The sequence below is a fragment of the Sminthopsis crassicaudata genome, chromosome 2 (genome assembly GCF_048593235.1).
Source record: "Sminthopsis crassicaudata isolate SCR6 chromosome 2, ASM4859323v1, whole genome shotgun sequence".
Classification (NCBI taxonomy): domain Eukaryota; kingdom Metazoa; phylum Chordata; class Mammalia; order Dasyuromorphia; family Dasyuridae; genus Sminthopsis; species Sminthopsis crassicaudata.
In genome coordinates, this window is record NC_133618.1 from 138,383,863 (window position 1) to 138,404,367 (window position 20,505).

General features: G+C 33.9%; 1 protein-coding gene across 16 annotated transcripts in view; it reads left to right on the forward strand.

The window, feature by feature from the left end:
- CSGALNACT1 (chondroitin sulfate N-acetylgalactosaminyltransferase 1) overlaps window positions 1-20,505 on the forward strand; it is a 395,383-nt gene that overhangs the window by 300,543 nt on the left and 74,335 nt on the right. For all 16 annotated transcript variants that reach the window (XM_074287440.1, XM_074287428.1, XM_074287425.1 and 13 more), the window contains one exon: window positions 17,434-17,650. In XM_074287440.1, coding sequence (XP_074143541.1) covers window positions 17,434-17,650 — 217 coding nt within the window. The remainder of the gene's footprint in view (window positions 1-17,433; window positions 17,651-20,505) is intronic.

Genomic DNA, 20,505 nt, shown 5'->3' on the forward strand with positions numbered 1-20,505 from the left:
AAATTTCAGCTAAAATCCCATCTTCTACTAGAAGTCTTTCCCAAGTTTCTGTAACTTGTTTCCCTTAGCTGATTAGCTCCAGTTATCCAGTATATATTTATTTGATCATATTTATTTACATGTTGTCTCTGCCTATTAGATGGCTATCTCCTTGAGGACAGGGATTATCTTCTGTCTTTCTTTGTATTCTCAGTATTTAAAGCATAGTACTTGGCACATAATAGGTACTTAAAATGTTTGTTGACTAACTCTTTCAAAATCATTTAGTCCTAAAGAAACTTTTGATGAAATTTAAGAAAAATAGTTTAAAATATTAGAAAGCAAAAAACTCTATTAATCCTTCTTTTATGTGTTCCAACTTCCACCAGGTACACTTAGTGAATAGGAATTTCAATAATGAGGAAGAAATAATGTTGGAGAACTAAAGAAACTTTGTAGGGGAAAAAAGTGAGTAAACTTGAATAAGAACGTGGAAATACTGAGATGAGGGATTTTATTCAGCATGAAGATGATGAGATATTGGTGAGAGGTATGGAAGGAAATCCTATTTACAGGTAGATATATAGATTACAAGCATTATTAATCACTTATTGTATACCAGACATTGATGTAAATTATATGGATATACATACAAGTAAAAAGAAAGATAGCCCTTGCCTCTAAGAAGTTTACAACCTTTTAGAGGAAAAACAATCCACAAAAAGGAGCTGAAGAGCAAGGTTTGGGGGATAGCTTGTACTGATGTGGAGGTATAATGTTGAATTTTGGAAAGTTAGGAGCACAGCTGGCAGAAGAATAAAGGCTTTGAGAGAAATGCCAGGGTAAGATTGTAGCAGTCATGGTTTTGAAGTCTTAAATGTCAGATGTATAGCTAGGAGAGAATCTTAAAGTATAAGATTATATCAGAATTCACGATATGGAAATCTCCAGCTATATATATCTAGTGTTGCCAGTTGAATACCACAGGGGTTAATTAACTCAAGTTGTAAACATAACACCTTTATTTTGATAATAGATATCTCAACATGTTTATCAAAACCATGCCAGATGGCCTGGAGACAAGGCTATTCTGAACCAAGAACTAGGCCCATAATGTAAGGCTAGTAGGGAAGTACATAGACTAAAAATTTATGGGAGCAGGAAGAGAGGGAAGAAAGCCATTCACCTGGAAAGGACATATACAGTAACTACAAGTCTTGAGAGTAAATCCACAATCCAGGTTGTTTGCTCATATGGACGGTCATGAGCAAGATGAATGTTTAAATGTATTGAAGTCACATTCAAAATCCAGATCTTTCAGGGGACAGAGGCAAGCAGAAGAGCACAAACAGAACCAGAGTTTAAGTGGGCAGCTGTGAGTCAAGGTTCCACTTCAAGACAGACACATAGCGGGATGATCCTATCCCTTCTGTGATCCTTTTCTTATCCCCAAAAAATCTTTAATTTTTTTATGTTTTTAGTTTGTCTCATCAGTTATGGTTCATTCTGAGGATCAGCAGTCTCAACATTCCCAATATATCTTGCTTTATCATTCTTTCTATCCCTTTCATTCTGTCTTGTAGAGTTATCTTTTTCTTAATCTAAGTCTATGATGAATCTTTTGACCATTCTCTCCTCTTGGATTCTCTCTCCTTTATTGGTTTTGAAAACACAATTCTCTCTTTATTCTCCTTCTACCTTTCTAATAACTCCCCATAGTCTTTTTTATCATGCTTTTGATACTGTCTAATCATGATATATTCCAACTTACTGGGCTTCTATTTTCTTTCCATCTCTAATCTTTCCCCTGAGGGACTGCACCTCTAACTAACTGACTGTTGTATGTTTCAGACAGTACATATCTTTTATACATCTCAAACTCAATATACCTAAAACAAAATTCATCATATTGCCCTTAGAAACTACTTCTCTTTCAAACTTCCCTACATTTATGGAGGTCATCACTTATCATTATACTTGATTTCCTTATTTATCTAATCTTTTGCCAAATCTGGCTATACACACTATAGAATTTCTTATTTTGTTCAAAATTCTACTTAGGAGTCACTTTTGACGAGAAGTCTTTCCTAATTCTCCACAGTTGTTTTTGCCTGTACCCATAAACTTTTTTTTTTATTCATCTTGTATATGTTTTTGTACATACATTTATGTATAAATTTATATATGTATTATGTTATCTCTTTAATTGAATATAAGCTTCTTAAGGGAAAGGACTATGTTGTTTGATTTTCTAGTCCAATGCTTTGGGAAACCCCTTTTTAGATGCCAAGCACTTAGCAGAATGCCTACTACTTATGTAGACACATATTAATGTTTATTAATTGCTATTAGGATCTTAATAAATGCTTATTGGTTGATTGATTTTGCTTCTCTTATTCTTCACCCAAATACTCTGTACCACATTACTTCTCTCCCCTCTAATTTCTGACTCTCCTTACACACACACACACACACACACACACACACACACACACACACACACATATAATGCTTTTTTTCTCTCTCTACCCTCAGGCCTTCCTTTTAAGATGTGACATTATCAGTCTGCTTCAGGAAAGAAGAATGAAACTGAAAACATATTTCTGGTCCTTTTGCATGAGAGTAAACCTTTTCAGTGTCACTGATGTATAATCAAACTCTGGTCTTTTGTTTTAGGACCTGCAGTTCATCTTGCTTGCTGCCCATCTTTTGTGTATTTGTTCATAGACATTGTGAGGCCATAATTTATTGAAAGTTTCTTTCTTGGATTCTATCTCCTACTGATAGAAGGACCTCTTTATTGCTATTCTTCTTGTATTGTAAATAGTCTCTACAGTATCTAGCTTGGTAGATTTGTATAAACAGTCCTCTTTGCTCTGCATTTCTTTTTATTTTATTGCTTTTTTTTAAAGTACATTTGTAAAGCTCCAAGAAAATGCTTTTCTAAAAATAGTAGTTTATTTTTCCAAATACATGTAACCATAGTTTCAATATTTATTTTTGTAACACTTTGTGCTCCAAATTCTTCTTCCTCCTTCCCTTACTTCTCCCTTCCTTAAGACAGCAAATAATCTAGTAATAAGTTAAATATGTAAAATTATTTTAAACATGCTTTGATATTTGTCAGTTGTGCAAGAAAAATTAAATCAAAGGGCAAAAACTATGAGAAAGAAAAAGACCCAAGCAATCAAACAACCAAAAAAAATGGTGAAAATATTATGCTTTCATCTACATTCAGTTTCCATAGTTCTCTCTGGATGTGGATGTCATTTTCCATTCCAAGTCTATTGGAATTACCTTGCATCACCACATTGAAGAAAAGAGCCAAGTCTATCACAGTTGATCATCACATAATCCTGTTGTTGCTGTGTACAATGTTCTCTTGGTTCTGTTCACTTCACTCAGCATCACTTAATTTAAGTTTTTAAGGCTTTGGAAAATGCCTTTTTTTCAGCTCTAGATAGCTTGTTTCTGTCTCTAGTCAAGGATTCATCTAATTTCTAACTCTAATGAAGCATCCTTATAGATATATTCTATTCCTAACCATTATAATTGTATTTTCAGTAGTAGATCTATAAATCCTAATTCCTTTCTCAGATATCATATTCTTAGCCAGCTACTGTATTTCCAAGATTTCTAACTAAAGGCTGACCATGTTTTCCTCTACATCAGATGGCATTTATTACTTCAAAGGCCAACAGAGTCAAACAGAAAATGAGAAATTAGGGGAAGCTTAACTTTACTTCCCTTAATCACTTTGCAGAGGAAACAGCACAGTAGAGGGACGATTGGAGTCAGAAGCCATAAGTTTGAATCTTGGTTATGCTACTGTCTGTGTGATGAACAAAGGTCCTGCTATTTCTGAGTTTATGAACCCAACTCCTATGGGATAAATGGAAAGAAAAAGAATGTAAAGGTCACGGCAGAGGAAAGAGGTCCAGCACTGAGATAGAAAAAGGTTATAAGACAATCTCACTAATAGTTTTGCTTTCTCTCCAGTTCATCTGCTACTTCTGAACAATGACAAAGCAGAGAACAAAATACAAAATATGGATCTAATTCTGACCAGGTTCTTCATTTTACATGTTTGTTTGTTTTTTTTTTTTTTTAAATCAGCTGTTGTCTTTAAAAGGTTAGAGCTAAACATCTCATTGGCTTCTATCTCAGCCTCTGAATTCCCTTTCTTCTTTCTTGGATTTTGCTGTTGCTGCTGTTTTTGTTACTGTTAATAGCATTGACATATTTGTAAGTCAGTATGTTTAATGTTGTTTTGATCCTGTTTTGTTCACTCTGTGCCACTTCATGTTTGCTTTCCTATATTAATTTATAAATTTGCCATTTTTCATTGTATTTGTACAGCAAAAAATCCTATTGTGTTTACCTATTCTCCAATTATTGGCTATCAGGATGTCTTTAGTTTTTCACTTTTATGAATAACCCTGCTCTGAATATTCTCTTATCAGGGGAGCCTTTTTTTCTTGCCAGCAATGTCCTTAGTGTAGAGCCCTAGTAGTGGAATCACAGGATCAAATTGGGGTTATGAACAGTTTTTTCGAGCTTTTTATTGTTAAATACCAGTATTGCTTTTGTTAAAAAAAAAAAAAAAAAATTACACAGCCATACCAGGCATTCTGATGGTTGCCGATTTCTCCACATTCTGGCCAATTACTACTAATTTTTGCTTGAAAACAAAAGATCTAAAGGCAAGGGAGGGAAAAGGGAGAGCAGTGGTGGAAAATCAAGATGATTCTCACCCATTTGAAACAAGTCTAAGAAAAAATTTTTCTTATGTAAAGGACAGGAACTAGATACTGGTATCTAGCCCATCCCTGCAGAATTATTTTTTGTCATCAGAATAGGTAATTATTGATAACCATGAAAGTATCTCTTCATATACAATGACTTTTTTATCTTGTCATCACTACCATGAGTAAATGGTCACAGTTGTCAGAACTCTGGGTTCTATTTTCCTCCAAATTAGTCATATAACAGGAGCCCATACTCTTGTGTTGGTATTTTCAAAAGATCGGAACCTTTTCTTAGGAAGTTTATAATATCTTGCATTTCATAAACAAACATACATACACACATATACATAAACATGTACATTTTTATACATGTGCATTTATGTGTTATATACATGTATAAGTTTCCCTACATAATAAAAAGGGTCTAAGAATGAGACAGCTAGGTGATAGAGTAGATAGACTGTGACAGGCTTAAGGTCATGAAGACTTATCTTTCTGAATTGTGTAATCCTTAAATTAAAGTCATTTAATCCTATTTACCTCATCTGCAAAATGAGCAGGAGAAGGAAATGAAAATCGTTCCAGTACCTTTGCTAAGAAATGGCCAAATGGGGTCCTGAAGAATCTCAGACAAGACTGAAATGACTGAACAACAATAACCAACACAACAAAGAATGGAGACAAGAACAAAATATCTCTATTTAGCACAGTGCCTGGCACACAGTTGGTGTTTAATAAATGCTTGTTGACTCAATTTTCTTAGTTCTTTCCCTGTTTCCCAGAGTCCTGTCAATAGCACATCAGCTTTTTTTTTTTTCCTTCCTCTCCCCCTTATCCAAATCTGTTTCACAGTCAGTTGGTTAAAAATGGTGTGTGAACAACAGCAAACTTTCATAATTCTGTGTGCATTTATGTTGCCCAGATTAGTAGTACACCATATGCTATTTAAAGAAACATTCAAAGTCTTTTGAAAGAGCAGATGAGGATTTATAGCTTAGAGCTTATTCTTCAAAACATTTCTGACTTTTATCCTTGAATCTGAGGAGTTAAAAATACTTTGAATGGGGTGGGATGTGAGGAGAGCCTATTATCTATGAAGTCAGCAAGGCTCTTTATGGCCATGGTGATAGCTGGTCATTTCCTCCAGCTTAAAACAATACCTTTGTCTAAGTAATGCTTGGGTTACTGTAAGGAGGCAGACCGGGGTTTAACCCCAAATGGTGCTTCTGGACCATTTGTGGCTGCCACCCACTCATGATCCTGTGTCAACACACTCTTGATCTTTCAGCCTTAGGAGCCGGCCGTCTCTTGCACTTAACGGGCTAGGGAGAATGGATGAATGGAAAGATTTACTATGTCATCAAATTCTCCCTGTATCTTACAGGCTCAGGAAGATAAATCTGTAGAGAGGTGGAAAATAGGCTGCCATAAAAATTTCAAAGTGATGTTTGCATGCATTTATATTAGCCCAAAGATCCAGACATACACATATATACATATACAGAGATATATGCATATCTCCATGCATAGGGAGTATATATATATGAATATAAATATATTTTCCATATATTTCCATATATAACTATATGTAGCTACATCTGTCAGAATGTGTGTATATATGTATATGTGTTGTGTGTATGTGTATGTATATATATAAAACATATTCTTTAGAGTAGGAAAGAATAGAATTAACTTTAAAGAACTATGCAAATGTGACTTCTTATCTTCTTGTATGTGCTTCGATGGGCACCAATCCTTTGTTGGTAGATAGACCATCCACACAGATGCCATGCATGCATATATAGACTACTATTATTTAAAATGATAATCCAACTTTCTTCTTGTTGGAGGTTAAAGTTAACCTTCTGTTTAAACAAGCATTTATATAATAGATCATGAATGTTTTTTTAAATAGAAAAGTGGGATATAATTTTCTTTGTGCAGGTGCATTTCCAAATGTTGAGGGTTTTTCCCCTTCCTAACAGGAGAATTTGGCCCTGGGTCCAGTTCTGCCATTAGTGAGCTTTGGAACAAATCATAAAATGCCCACTGGGAATTGGTTTACTCATTTGTAAACAAGGAGGTTGGACTAGGTGATCATTTAGATCCCTTTGTGGTATAAAATTTGGGAATTCTAGTATGTCTATTTTTGTAAAGTTTACACAGAGATGTCTGTCTGTAATATAGACCAGAGTCCTTCAGTACATTGTTAATTGAATTTTTATAGTCATCTATGGCTATAATGTGGCCTCTAGCCTCCTTATTATTATTTTTTTTTTTTGCTTCACTGTTGCTATATAATTGACCAGGTCTTTGACATCATGTTTTAGACTTAGGAATTGACATGTTTTATTTTTCTTTTCTTAGTCTGTTATTTTTCCAAATACATGCAAAAATAGTTTGCAACATTCATTCTTGCAACACTTTGTGTTCTAAATTTTTCTCCCTTCCTTCCTTCCCCCTTCCCCTGGACAATAAGTAATCTGACATAAGTTAGTAGGTTAAATGTGCAGTTTTTATAAACATATTTCCATATTTGTCATGCTGTGCAAAAAAAAAAAAAGGATTAAAAAAGGAAAAAAAAAACACAAGAAAGGAAAAATACATAAACAAACAAACAAGAACAACACAAAAAAGGTGAATATACTATGCTTTGATCCACATTCAGTCTCCATAGTTTCCTCTCTGGGTATGGATGGTAGTTATCTTCACAAGTTTATTAGAATTACCTTGAATCACTGCATTTTTGAAAAGAGTCACATCCATCACAATTGATCATCACAAAATTTTGTTGTTGCCGTGTAAAATGTTCTCTTGGTTCTACTTACTCCATTCAGCATCAATTCATGTACATCTTTCCAGACTTTTCTGAAATCATTTGCTGATCATTTCTTATAGAATAATTATATTCCATTATAGTCAGGTGCCATAACTTACTCAACCATTCCCCAAGTGACGGGCATCCACTCAGTTTCTAGTTCCTTTCCACTACAAAAAGGGCTGCTGTAAATATTTTTGCATATATGGGTTATTTTCCCTTTTTTATCACCTCTTTGGGATACACTAGGGCTACTGCTGGATTAAATGGAATGCACAGTTTCATAGCCTTTTGGGCATAGTTCCATATTGTTTCCCAGAATGGTTGGTTCATTTCACAAGTCCAACAACAGTGCATTAGTACATGACAGATCTTTTCAAATTTTCTAGGAACCAGAATGCACAGAGCACTAGAATTAGAGTTGTGAAGATCTGAGTTCAAATTTAACCTCAGACATTAGCTGTATGATCTTATGAGTCACTTAACTTTTGTATGTGTCCTTCCCTTGTCTATAAAATGGGAATAATAAGAGAATTTGCTTTCCAGATACTTTATATATATGGGAGAAGTATTTTTCTTGTTCAGTCCTGTCCTAATCATCATGACCCCATTTGAGGTTTTCTTGCCATTTCCTTCTCCAGCTCATTTTATAGAGGAGGAAATGGAGACAAGCTGGGATAAATGACTGCCTATGGTTTCAGAGGTAGTATCCGACTTAATTTGAATCCAGAACTTCTGACTCCAGAACTAGTGTTCTTTTGTTCTGCTTAACTGAAGACAAAAGCACTAGGCTGAAAATTTATGCCTAATGAAAGCAAAAATGTTCTAATAATTAGAGTTAGAGCTAACTAGAAGCAAAATGGGATACTGCCTTGGGTATAATGTTTCCTTCAATGGAGGTTTTCAGCCAAAGACTGAATAATTGTCTCTTGGGCATCTTATATAAGAGATTTTCATTCAGTTGGTGACTTTCAGTAATTATTCTCCAAGGCTGCCTCTCCTCCCTCTGTTCTGTGATTTTATTAATGTTCTTAGAGGTAAATAGTTCACACGACAGACTTGTACATTTACTAATTCTTTGTAACTCTTTTAGCTTTATGTCTCCTCTTCAAGGAACTTTTGGGGGTAAAAACCTTGAGAAAATGTTCACTTCATTCTGGTCTCTACTCCATCTGATCATTGGCCATAAGTAGTTTAATTAGTACAATAAACCACTGCAAAATCCACAGTTGCTAACTTGGCATATAGACACATGCTTTGTTCCATTCCCAGAAACCAAATGCTTTTTGGCGTAATCTTCCTATCACTAGCCCAAGATGGGCACTGTTGAGAAGGCTCTGAGTGATTACAGATAAAATGTTGTTTGGCCAGGCTGTGAACAGATGTGTTTATTGACAGCAGACCTAAGACTTTTAAAAATGGCCCAGAAGAGAAAAAAGAAACTCACTAGATAAATACTTCTCAGCAATTTTCAGAGGAATATGATTTCCAGGTGGGTTTCTATAGTTTTTATGCCTCCCTTTTGATCATTTCAGAGACATGCCTTTGGCTAAAAGAGATGGAAGGTGTTCATTTATTTTGAGTCTTGCAGAAGAACTACCTTGAATAACATCATTTAGGATTAATTATGGCAAGTAGAGAATTGATATTAATTTAATGGTTCCTTGAAGCCAATCTTATATTACCACACATTGGAGGAACAAAGTTAAAGGAACTCTAAAACTAAAAGCAATCCTAGTCCATTTGCAAAAGCCAAAAAATGAAAAAAGAAAAGAGGAAAAAGAAAGAAATCAACAATAGAGAATGTCATTTTCCTGACGGAATTTGAGAAAAGATATTAATAAAATAAAATGTAATTTTTTCCACTGATGCAGTTTTGCTTACAATGCTCACATACCTGTCACTCACATACCTATTGGTAGGAGCATTAGGCTGTATTATATATTATATATATTATATATTTAAAATTTCTACTCAAGATACAGCATAATTTAGTGCATGGGCTCTTAACCTTGGGTTATAGATTTCAGAGGGTTCATAATAAGATGGAAAAGAAAAATATATCTATTTTCATCATTACTGGTTTCCTCTAAGTTTTGTGATATGCATTTAAAATTGTTATTTTGAGAAAGGATCAATCCACAGACTTCATCATACTGCCAAAGGGGCATAAAAAAGTAAAAACCTATGTTTAGTGTAAAGAACTCGAGTCAGTTATAATTCATTCCAGTTTTGCCTCTTCTTGATATCAAGGATTTAGACATGGAAAGATTTTTTTAGAGGTGCTGTCTTCCAGGATTGGGATTTTAATTCTAGCTACAGAATTTTTTTAAAATTATCTGTTCTAATGTTAATTTATGGAACTGCATTGTGCTCATTTTGCTCAGGTGGAGAGAAAATCAGAGTAATTCCTAAGAGGGAAAATATTTGTATAAAAGGACGTGCTGGCCCTTGACTATAGATCAGCTTTCTCTTTTGACGCAGTCATGGCAGAAAAGGGAGGAAAAGGTAGCAGACACAGTATATGAACAGCATACGATAAAACACTACTACCTAGTATCAATGAGATCTTGGGCTTGTTTTTAACCTCTCTGGGCCTCAGTTTATATATAGAATGAGGCAATTAGATTCAATGAACTCTAAGGCTCCTTCCAACTTTACATCTATATTTGTATTATTCCATGACCTATTGAATGGTTTCCCTTTTAATTATAGAAATAATTAAACTTAATTGAGTGGAAATTTCAAGAAATGTATATGAATATGTATGTATGCATATATAAATAATATTTATAATATATAATTTATTTCTATTATATGCATATTTATAATTTATTCCACATATACTGGAATTGACAGACCTTAGCTAAGAAAATATAGAATGTATTCTGGGCATTCATGGAAATAATTATTATCATAAATATCTTGCTTCATAGTTTGGGCTTTGATATCAGAAGGCTTGGGTATGAACTCTGCCCTTGTAGCTTACTACTTTGTGACCATGGGTGAGCCACTTAGACTTCTCAGTCTGTTTCCTTACATGTCAAATAAAGGGTTTTGCTGAATGACCCGTGAGACCCTTTTCAGTACAGCATCTCAGTCTATCCCTAAACATTCTTTAAGTATCTACTACATGTCAGCAAGTTCTATGAATAAAAAAGAGCTAAAAGAAATTGCCTGCCCTCAACGAGCTTACAGTTTAATAAAAGACAAGCAGAATAGGCCAGAGAGATGTAAGCATAGACAGTGAGCTTATAGCACAGCACAGAGCTTACACATTCTATTGCATTTTCTCTAGTGGAATAAGTGTAATGGAGAATCAGTCTTTGCTGCTTTCTGATTATTGCAGATGGTTTTTAAAAATTATTTCTTATGAAAGCTTTTTATTTACAAAACATATGCATGAATTTTGAACATTGACCCTTGCAAAGCCTTCTGTTCCAAATTATACCCCGTTTCCCTCACCTTCTCCCTTAGATTATTGCCAATGGTTTTGACTTTTGTCCAGCAACTGGATATTGATGACTCTGGAAGAATAAGGCCGATGACTTTGTGCCTCACTTAAATCCAATTCACCCAGGAGTGACATTACCTGGGATGTCACTGTGAGGATGAAGGACAAACAACAGTAACTACAATGATAACTTCCCCCACCCAAAATTCAAAATTCAATTTTTTGTTATATAATTATAAAACATCTGAGTTTATCATACCAACAATTATATAAATTCTAAATACAAAATATAAAACTTTAATTGTAATATAATTATGAATATTTTATATGCAACATTTTGTAAGAAGTAAAAGTAATCCAGCAAGATCTCATAACACTTGCTATTATTGGTAAGACCAATTTGTTTTATAGGTTTTGTTAAATATAAATAACATTTTTAATGAAATAGGTTCCTACTTGGAAAATGTTTAGTATAACATAATAATCATATTGAAACTTAATTTTGATGTTGGACTTTTATATTTGAACAAAGTTTTGCAATATAGTGGAGGAACACAGTCTTAAATCTTATTATATATAGAATTTTCTTTTGTATTTTGATTTAAAACAGCAATAATAAAGCAAACATGTTTGCTTTACACAAATATGTAGTAGAAAATGTTAAGAAATTTTTACAAGCATTCTTGCTGAGAGATGAAAATTTATTTAAAAAATAAATTTCAGTGTCTAACCAAATGATGAAAATGAATAATTTCTTACAAAATATAGTTTACTTTTCTACTGGCAATGATGTAGTTGAACATACTACTTCACTTTTAACAATTTTAATATTTACATATTGTTTTTGTTTATTTACTTATATTTGGAGACAGAGCAAGAAAGTACATTAACTTTTATAAGGAAAGAATCTTTTTAGCCATAACTTTCTCCTTTTTTATCACTGATATACCAATCAGCTATCCTCTCCAAGAAATTCTATATATTTACTGACCAGCACTGGTATTCACTTAGTTCATTTGAAAATCTTCCAGTTAGAAGATTAGTAACATAAGCAAATAAAAGTTTAGTTCAGAAAACAGTTCTATGATAAAAGGTAGTATCAGGTTTGTTTCTGACAAATAGTTGTAATTTTCCCTGATCATTTCAAGTTAGTTTATATAATGTGTCTATCATGATTTTCAAATTGTCTGACATTTGTGCAGTAAGAGTGAAAATAATATCCAAATCACATGATTACCCGATTGATCAGATACAATTATAGATTAACAAAGGAGAATGAGGAAACTATGTTGGTACACTCTACAAAAAACAAATGAGGATATACATATGCATCTCACCATTCATTGGGAATCATTTTGTGTTTGAATGCTGAATCCTTGTTTGGAAACAATTTGATGACAACTGGAGAAACTGTAAGAATATACACATTTAGTAAGAAGTTTTTAGAATTTGATGTAATAACTGCATGAACGCCAAACTCACTGGCTACATGATCAAGACAATTTTGAATTACTGTAAAAACAGAACAATAAATGCTTCAAGCATGCACATACTCGTCACAGAGAAAAAATATATATAATTGTAATATAATGGGGCAATTATTTACATCTTAAGGTTCAAGTAAAGAAATTTTGGAGCAAAGTCCAATATAGCAAATTTCTAAGTATTTAATGAATCATTAAATAGAAGCTACTGAACTGTAGGGACAATGTTGAGGGAAAATGCTGTAGTTAGGAGATAGCCAAGTTCAAATTGTACCTCTTATGCATTAACAACAATGATAGCTAATATTTATAAAGCATTTATTACATGCTAGATACCATGCTAAGCACTTTATAATTATTATTTCATTTAATCTCCACAACAACCCTGGAAAGTAAGAGCTTTTATTGTCTCCATTTTATGAGTGAGGAAAGTGAGACAAACAGGTTTAAGTAACTTGCCCAGGGTCACACAGGTGAGTAGCTGAGGCCACATTTGAACTCAGATTTTCCTGACTCCAGCACTGACTAATATGTCATGAACACCAAATTACATAATTTCATGAGGACTCATGAAATTTCTCCATTTGTTAAATAATGATAATTAGTACATGTACTATCTTACAAGTGCAAGGAAATGCTTTTTAAATGTTAAATCACTGTATGCTCGAGTACTGCAGGTATTGAATTCACTGCAATATTTCTTAGTTTTCGCCCTGTTGACTTCTCTCTTGTTCAGTCCGCTGCCTATATTCTAAGATTATAATGGCTCCTGGCTCTCCTGCAAACAGTGTCTTGATGTGTTTTGAAAAAGAAATATGACTGCTGCTTAGGAAATTTGCCTATTTATTTCATCTGCCTGATTTTTCTCCTCAGCTTTTTGTGTGAAATTCCTGCAGAAATTTGTTTGCTGGTACCCTTCACTCAGGGAAATTTAGCCTATATAAGGATGAGATGCAGAGAGAAATTTTCCTCCTTATCTTTTATCTTGAAGAGATTTTTTTGGCTTCTTAAAGTATGGCTAGAAAGAGAGATGGTGTTCTCATCTCTTCAAGAAAAAAACCAATCAATGCTCAAGAACAACAATGATGTTGTGACTTAAAGAGCTATATAGGCTTACACTGATTGGAAGAGAATCAAGATATGAAAAAGCAGTGATAATGAATCAGTAGCAACTTAAAAGTCCCAATGTCTTGGGATTCTGTCTTTGGTTCTGTTTTATCCAGAAATTTAAAAAGCAACAATCACAATGATTTGGTTGAGGATATAGATGTCATAGTTGTCAAATTCATAGAGGATATGCCTCTGACAGTGTATAACAAAATCAGAACCCAAGAGATCTGAACAGATTAGGATGATGAGTTGAATCTAACGTGATAAAATTTAATAGGCATGAATTTAATGTTATATATCCCGATCTAAAACATTTATCTATCTAATTACAAGGAAAGGTGACATTATGCACAACAATTAATATGAAACAGTCCTGAGGTTTTCATTAGTTATAAGTTTCATATGAATCACAAATGTGATGTGACAGCCTCCAAAGCTAAAGCATTAACCAAAGCTGGATGGTAATAACAGTTACTTATTAATATAATATTTTAATATTTAAATAGCAGCAACAACCTTAATTTCAAGGAAAAGGAAATTAATAATCCCAACAAGCCCTGCTATAGTCAGAGCAAGTATCTAGTATCATGCCTAATCATGGGTGATACTTTTTTTTTCTTCTCTTCCTTTATTTATTAAAAAAAATAAAATTATTTGATATATAATACATTTTACAACTTTTTAAACCTTCAGAATGCTTCTAATGAAATATAGCCTCTTTTGCTGTTGTCATTTGTTTCACACAATTTAATTACTGAATTTGCAAGATTTGATACATATTCTAAAAATTTTTTTTCAATCATGAAACCATATTTTAATCACATTGGATTTTAATTTACTTTTGACAAATAGTCCGTTTTTTTTCTGGTTCAGGCTTTGGTCATAGCCTATAGTTTTTTTAATTAAACTAATTTTTTTTCAGTTTCAAATTCTATCCTTTCCTAACCATGTCTCCCAAACATTGAGATTGGAAATTAATACCCATTACCCATATGAAATCATGCAGATAATAAAGGAATAAAATATGCTCAGTCTGCATTCTGATTCCATTAGATCAATCTCTGGAGATGGATGGTGTTTTTCATTATGAATGTTTTGGACTTGGATTGATCTGAGTTACTAAGTTTTTCACAATGGTTTAATCTTTATAATATTGCAGTTACTGTGTACATTATTTTCCTTGTTCTGCTTAGTTCACTTTGCATTAGTTGTATGTTTCTTATTAAGTTTTTCTGAAACCATCCCCTCCAACATCCATCACAATGATATACTATAACTTATTCAGCAATTCCCCAAATAATGGGGAACAGCTAAGTTTTCAATTTACTGCCACTATAAAAAAGGGGATCCTTTGATCTCATTCAAGTATAGACCTATTAGTGCATGTAAATAGGCGTGATTCCAAATTGTCATTTCCCTTTTTTATCATCTTGACCAATCTAATAGATGTGAGATGGTAATTTTTTTATTTTAAATTTCTCAAATTATTAGGTGACACATTTTAGTAAGGATATCGAAAAGCTGCACTGTGATCAGAGGAGGATAGACCAGGATGATAATAGGACTGAAAGCCTTGAAATGCAGGTATCATTTGGAAGAAGTGATGTTTATTTTATCTGAAGAAGATAAAACTTGGAGATTGGGAAGACCAGACACCATCTTTAGGAACTGTTTTGTTTGGCAGCAGAGTCAGAAGTAGGATCTGCATTTCAGATTGAAATAAGGAAAAGTTTCATAGCTATTTGGGCCCTCCACATGGGGACTAGATCACCTTATATAGTAATGGCCTCCCCATCAAGGGAGTTATTCAGATAGAGGCTCATTGATAATTTTCAGCTAGGATGTCAGATTTGGAGTCAGGAAAAACTGGGTTGAATATTGTCTCTCAATAGTTGCAATTTTCTGGTCTGTAATCAAGTCAAAAAAAGCCAACAAGCATTTTTAAGTGCTTCTTATGTTTTCATTGCTAAGTGCCGTGAATATGCTTAGAAGCAAATAGAAGCTTAATTCCTGCCCATAAGAAGCTTAAATTTTAAGAGAGAATGAAATACGTGTATATATATATATATATATATATATATATATATATATATATATAGCTGAAAGAGGGCAAAGGATATAGGGGATTGGTAGTGAAAGAAGTTTAGAGAGACAGAAGGAAATGCAGGAATAGGAACCCAAGAACAAGGAAAGAGTAAATATGGGCCCTTTCTGAGAATCTATAAAATGGGATTACTGATAGCAATTACCAATGAAGTCATTATGAACATCAAATGAAATACTATATATAAAGAGCTTAGCAAGCCTTAAAGTACTTGATGATAATGATGTTGTTAAGATAATTTTCACTCAGATGTGGGTTGGAATAAATGATCTCCAAGGTCCTTTTCAACTCTGGGTTTCAAGTTCTTTCAATATACTGGACAGTGGCTCATGGTTCTTTTGTGTTTACTCATTTGAACTCTTGGAAGGTAACTAAATTCTTGTGACTATTACCACTATCTTGGGTTTCAATTCCCCATTAACTGTTTATTACAATCATTTCCTTTCATAGAGAAAACAGACACAAAATAGGAATTGTGTAATTCTGTTTTCTTTCCATTGTTCATTCTCATTGTCCATCCACCCTAATTCGATTTAGGAAAATATGGGAACTATGGGAAGATATATATTCTGAGATTTAGCATAGATACAAAATTTATGTATGTCGTGGTCCTTGTGCTTATAGAGCATATTGCTTAATGACTCAATACTTTATCTATAGAAGTGTATGGATCTCTTCATGGCTTTGCATTCATTGCTGTTGTTCTTTGGAGGTTGCTTTAGAGGGTGGAATGTAAGGAGTGGATGGAAAAATTCTATGTCTTTGGACAAGGATGGCTTCATGGAGTTCTAGTATCAGGAAGGCTCTTAGGAATGAGCCTGTACTGTGATTATTACTTGATGAATCTCTCAAATTGAGCACTAGGGATGAAAAATAACTTAGTACATTTTCCTATGTTTTGACATGACCCATAATGACAGAAATGGCACTAACTGTGAGTTTTTTCTGACGCTCTTGTAGAAGACCCAAACCAACTCCAGAATGTTCAATCATGAATATTTTAGTCACAAGATCATAAATTTGAGCTTGATGGGACCTCACAGATGAATTAGTTAAATCTCCACAGACTTCAGCTGATTTGTCCTAAGATATATATGTAATAAGTTTTAGAGATAGGACTTCAACCAGGTTCCTTTGACTTCATATCCATTGTTCTTTCCATTATATAATGCTGTCTACTTATAACTTCTAAGGATTATCCATAATTGTAGGTATTTTAAATAATATTTTCAGTTGGGGCATTATGTATCAAAATTATGTAGTTAATTCAATTATTAAATATTTATTAAACATCTACTAAGTGCCAGACACTGCTAAGTGTTAAGGGGACAAAGAAAGGATAAAACAGTTCCTGTCCTCAAGGAGCTCACAATCTAATGTGAAAGACAACATGAAAACAGCTCCTATACAGGATAAATTGGAGATAATCCTAGAGGAAAAGCACTGAGAAAACTAGGAAACGCTTCTTAAATGGTGTGGGATTTTAGCTGAAACTTGAAGGAAGCCAGAGACCAAGAAGTAAAGATGAGAGGGGGGAGAGAGTTTCAGGCTTGGGGGATAGCCTGGAAAAATGCCAGGATGAAGTTAATTTAAAATTTTGTTTTTTATCTTAAGTAACTCTCTTTCCTCCCCAAAAGAGAGATTGATTTTGTACTAATTTTCCATTATCAAAGCTGCTCCAGCAGCCAGGTATTCATATATAATTTTTTAAAATGCTTATTCTGTTCTTCTTACAGGGATATACAGAACAGAAAAGGATAAAGGCACTTTGTATGAACTCACGTTCAAAGGGGACCAAAAACATGAATTCAAACGACTTGTCTTGTTCCGACCATTTGGCCCCATCATGAAAGTAAAAAATGAAAAACTCAACATGGCCAACACACTTATCAACGTTATCGTGCCCCTGGCAAAGAGGGTGGACAAGTTCCGACAGTTCATGCAGAACTTCAGGTTGGTTGGTTTCTATGTGTTTATCTTTCTCAACAGGATATACATTAGGAAGTTGATGTCATTTCCCCCTCCTCCTTCCCATACAAAGGTTTCTTTCTCTTGATGTCCAAGTCTGTGTTCTTCATACAAAGCATAACTTGTATGTACCATCCCTTAAGCAAAGTTGTAATTTCCTAGGAAGTATTCCTGTACTTCAGGCAGTAGAAAAGAGGAGGAAAGGCTGCATTTTATTTAGGAGTTAAGGGTCTGGAGTCATACCTGCTGGTGTTCTGATGTCTTGAGCTTCTGCTTTTTGAAACAGTGGAGGCAACTATGTCAGTAACACTTCCCAGAAAGCCAATTTTTTTTCTAAAATAGGGACCACCATATTCTCTTGAGCAATATGCCAAGTTTTTAGCAAGCAGAGAGGTGTGATGCAAGATGGATTGGGAAGCAACCAAATAGAATTTGGCTTGCGAAAAAGAACCTTCTTACCTTGTTTCTTGTGCCCAAGATTTGTAATTTTTCTATTTGCTGACCCTGGTCATAGTAGAAGCAAGATTTGATCAAATCATTATCTTTTCCCATTTCCAATCCATGTCCCCACAGCAGTTCTGCTTGTGAATTATGTTTGTTCTATGGTGTATTATATTAACCCAGAAAATTATATTGAATGTTTAAACTTTGGGTCTAAATGGGTCTAAAAGCTAGGTGACACAGTGAATAGAGCACTGGACTAGGAACTAGGAAGGCTCATCTTCCTGAGTTCAAATCTCACCTCAGTCCCTTACTAAATGTGTGACCTTAAGCAAGTCCCTTACCCTTGTTTCCCTCAGTTTTTTTCATCTGTAAAATGAGCTGGAGAAGGAAATGGCAAATCACTCCCTCCAAGAAAATCTTAAATGGGCTCACAAAGAGTCGAACATGATTGAATAATAACAATTTAGACTTTATTTTCAACGAAGTGGTAATATGTATAAGACACAAATTCTTTATCAAACTCTTATACATACATAACACTGGCCATGAATAAGTTGTTTACCTTATTTTAAAGGCTAGTTTTATAAGCCTTTTATACTTTAAATCTTAGAACTATCAGATATTTGTAGTATTATTTAATTAAAATAAATCTAGCCATTATCAGACTATATGGTCATTAATTTTCTGTATTAAAGTTTCCCCAGACTAAATTGTCCATCCTAATTCCTCTGGGCTTGGAATTATACTTTATGAGAGAAAGTGGAATCTTCTTCAATGAATGAAGGTATTGAACTAGATTATCTTTAGTTATACTTAACAAAACAAAAGAGCAGCAGTTGTTAGCACTTCCAGCATCTAGCTAACCTTTAGCTAAGAAACAAGGCTTTTTTTATTTTTCTAAGATTTTAAGATTAATTCTGCCTTTGGTACCATTAAAATTAGGATTGTAGAATTTTAGCACAGGAAGAATTCCTAGAGACCATCTTGTTAAGACTTGCCCAAATGTAGAAATCACTTCTATAATATTCTTATGGTTGGTCATCCAGACTTTGGTTGAATGTCTTCAGTGGAAAGCAGTTTCCTATCAAAATTGGCAGCTTTTCCTTTGCTAGTTCATTCTAGTTAGAAAGTCCTTTATTTTATTTTTAAAGTCAAGTCTTTCTTTTTATGGTTAACTTTCAGTCATTGTGCTCTTTTCCTTAAACAAAAAACCCAGGTCATTTCCCTATAACATCATGGAAAGATCACTGGCCTGGATGTCATAAAACCTGGGTTCAATGCTGGTGTTTGTGCTCACTAATTTTGTGGTCTTGGCCAGAGCACTCAGCTTCTCTTATCCTTGGCTTCCTCCCTCATAGGGTTCTTGTTGCTCTAAGAGAAACACCCTGTAAATTCTAAGACATTCTATCCAAATGATCATTTTTTTTCCTAATCACTTCTTTTCTACACAAGATTCCAAGAAATATTTGAAAACAGTTATCAAATTTCCCTTTAATCTCCTATTTTCCAGGTAACGTTATTTCTCATTGTGTTGTTGGTTCTCTATATGTCAAAGTTTGAGTGCTTGCAGTTTTTCAGCCATAAAATAATCTGGAATAACAATGAGGCAGTCCTTAAAATTGACTTTATTACCTGGAATTTCCCATTTCTGTGACTTTCTTCAGTTTTCTTTGTTCATATTCATCCTCTGCCTCCTATAAGTTAATGTCTCCCAAACTTTTGTCCTTGGCCTTCTTACTAAATTCTTCTCTCCACTCCCTTCCTTTAAAGTACTCTTATTATCTTTCATGTCTTAATTTTTATTTTTATGCCTACTTTAGTATTTATTTACTTCTATGAAATAAGAATTGTTAAGAGACAGATCAATTCTCTGAGAACCTCCACAGCTGTGGATCATAACATCTGAAGGAGTTGCAGGGCAGCCTTTGTTGACACAGGTATTATGGACTGGGAATAAGATAAATTGGAGGCAGAGGGAAGAGGAGAGAGATCAGACAATGCAACGGCCTCAGAGAGGGCGGAGAGCAGCAACTGCCTCTCAGTCTCTTTGTATCATCCTCTCACAAGAAAAGATCTATTCTGGGTTGGATCTTCAGCAGCCACTGTCAGGTGGCTCCCGTGTATTCCAACAAAGAATAATAACAACAGTACCTTTCTTATAAGGTTGATATGAGGATCTAGTGAGAAAACATAAGTAAAACATTTTGCAAACTCTGGCTCACTATATAAATGTTAGTAAGAATTATCATTTATTATTATTATGCTACTATTATATTACTAATAGTATATAATGGTTTTAATAGTACTAATGCTATTAAATATATTACTACTACTACTATTATCATTATTATTACAACAATCACTGAACTATTCATGTAATATCTTTTGGACTCCCA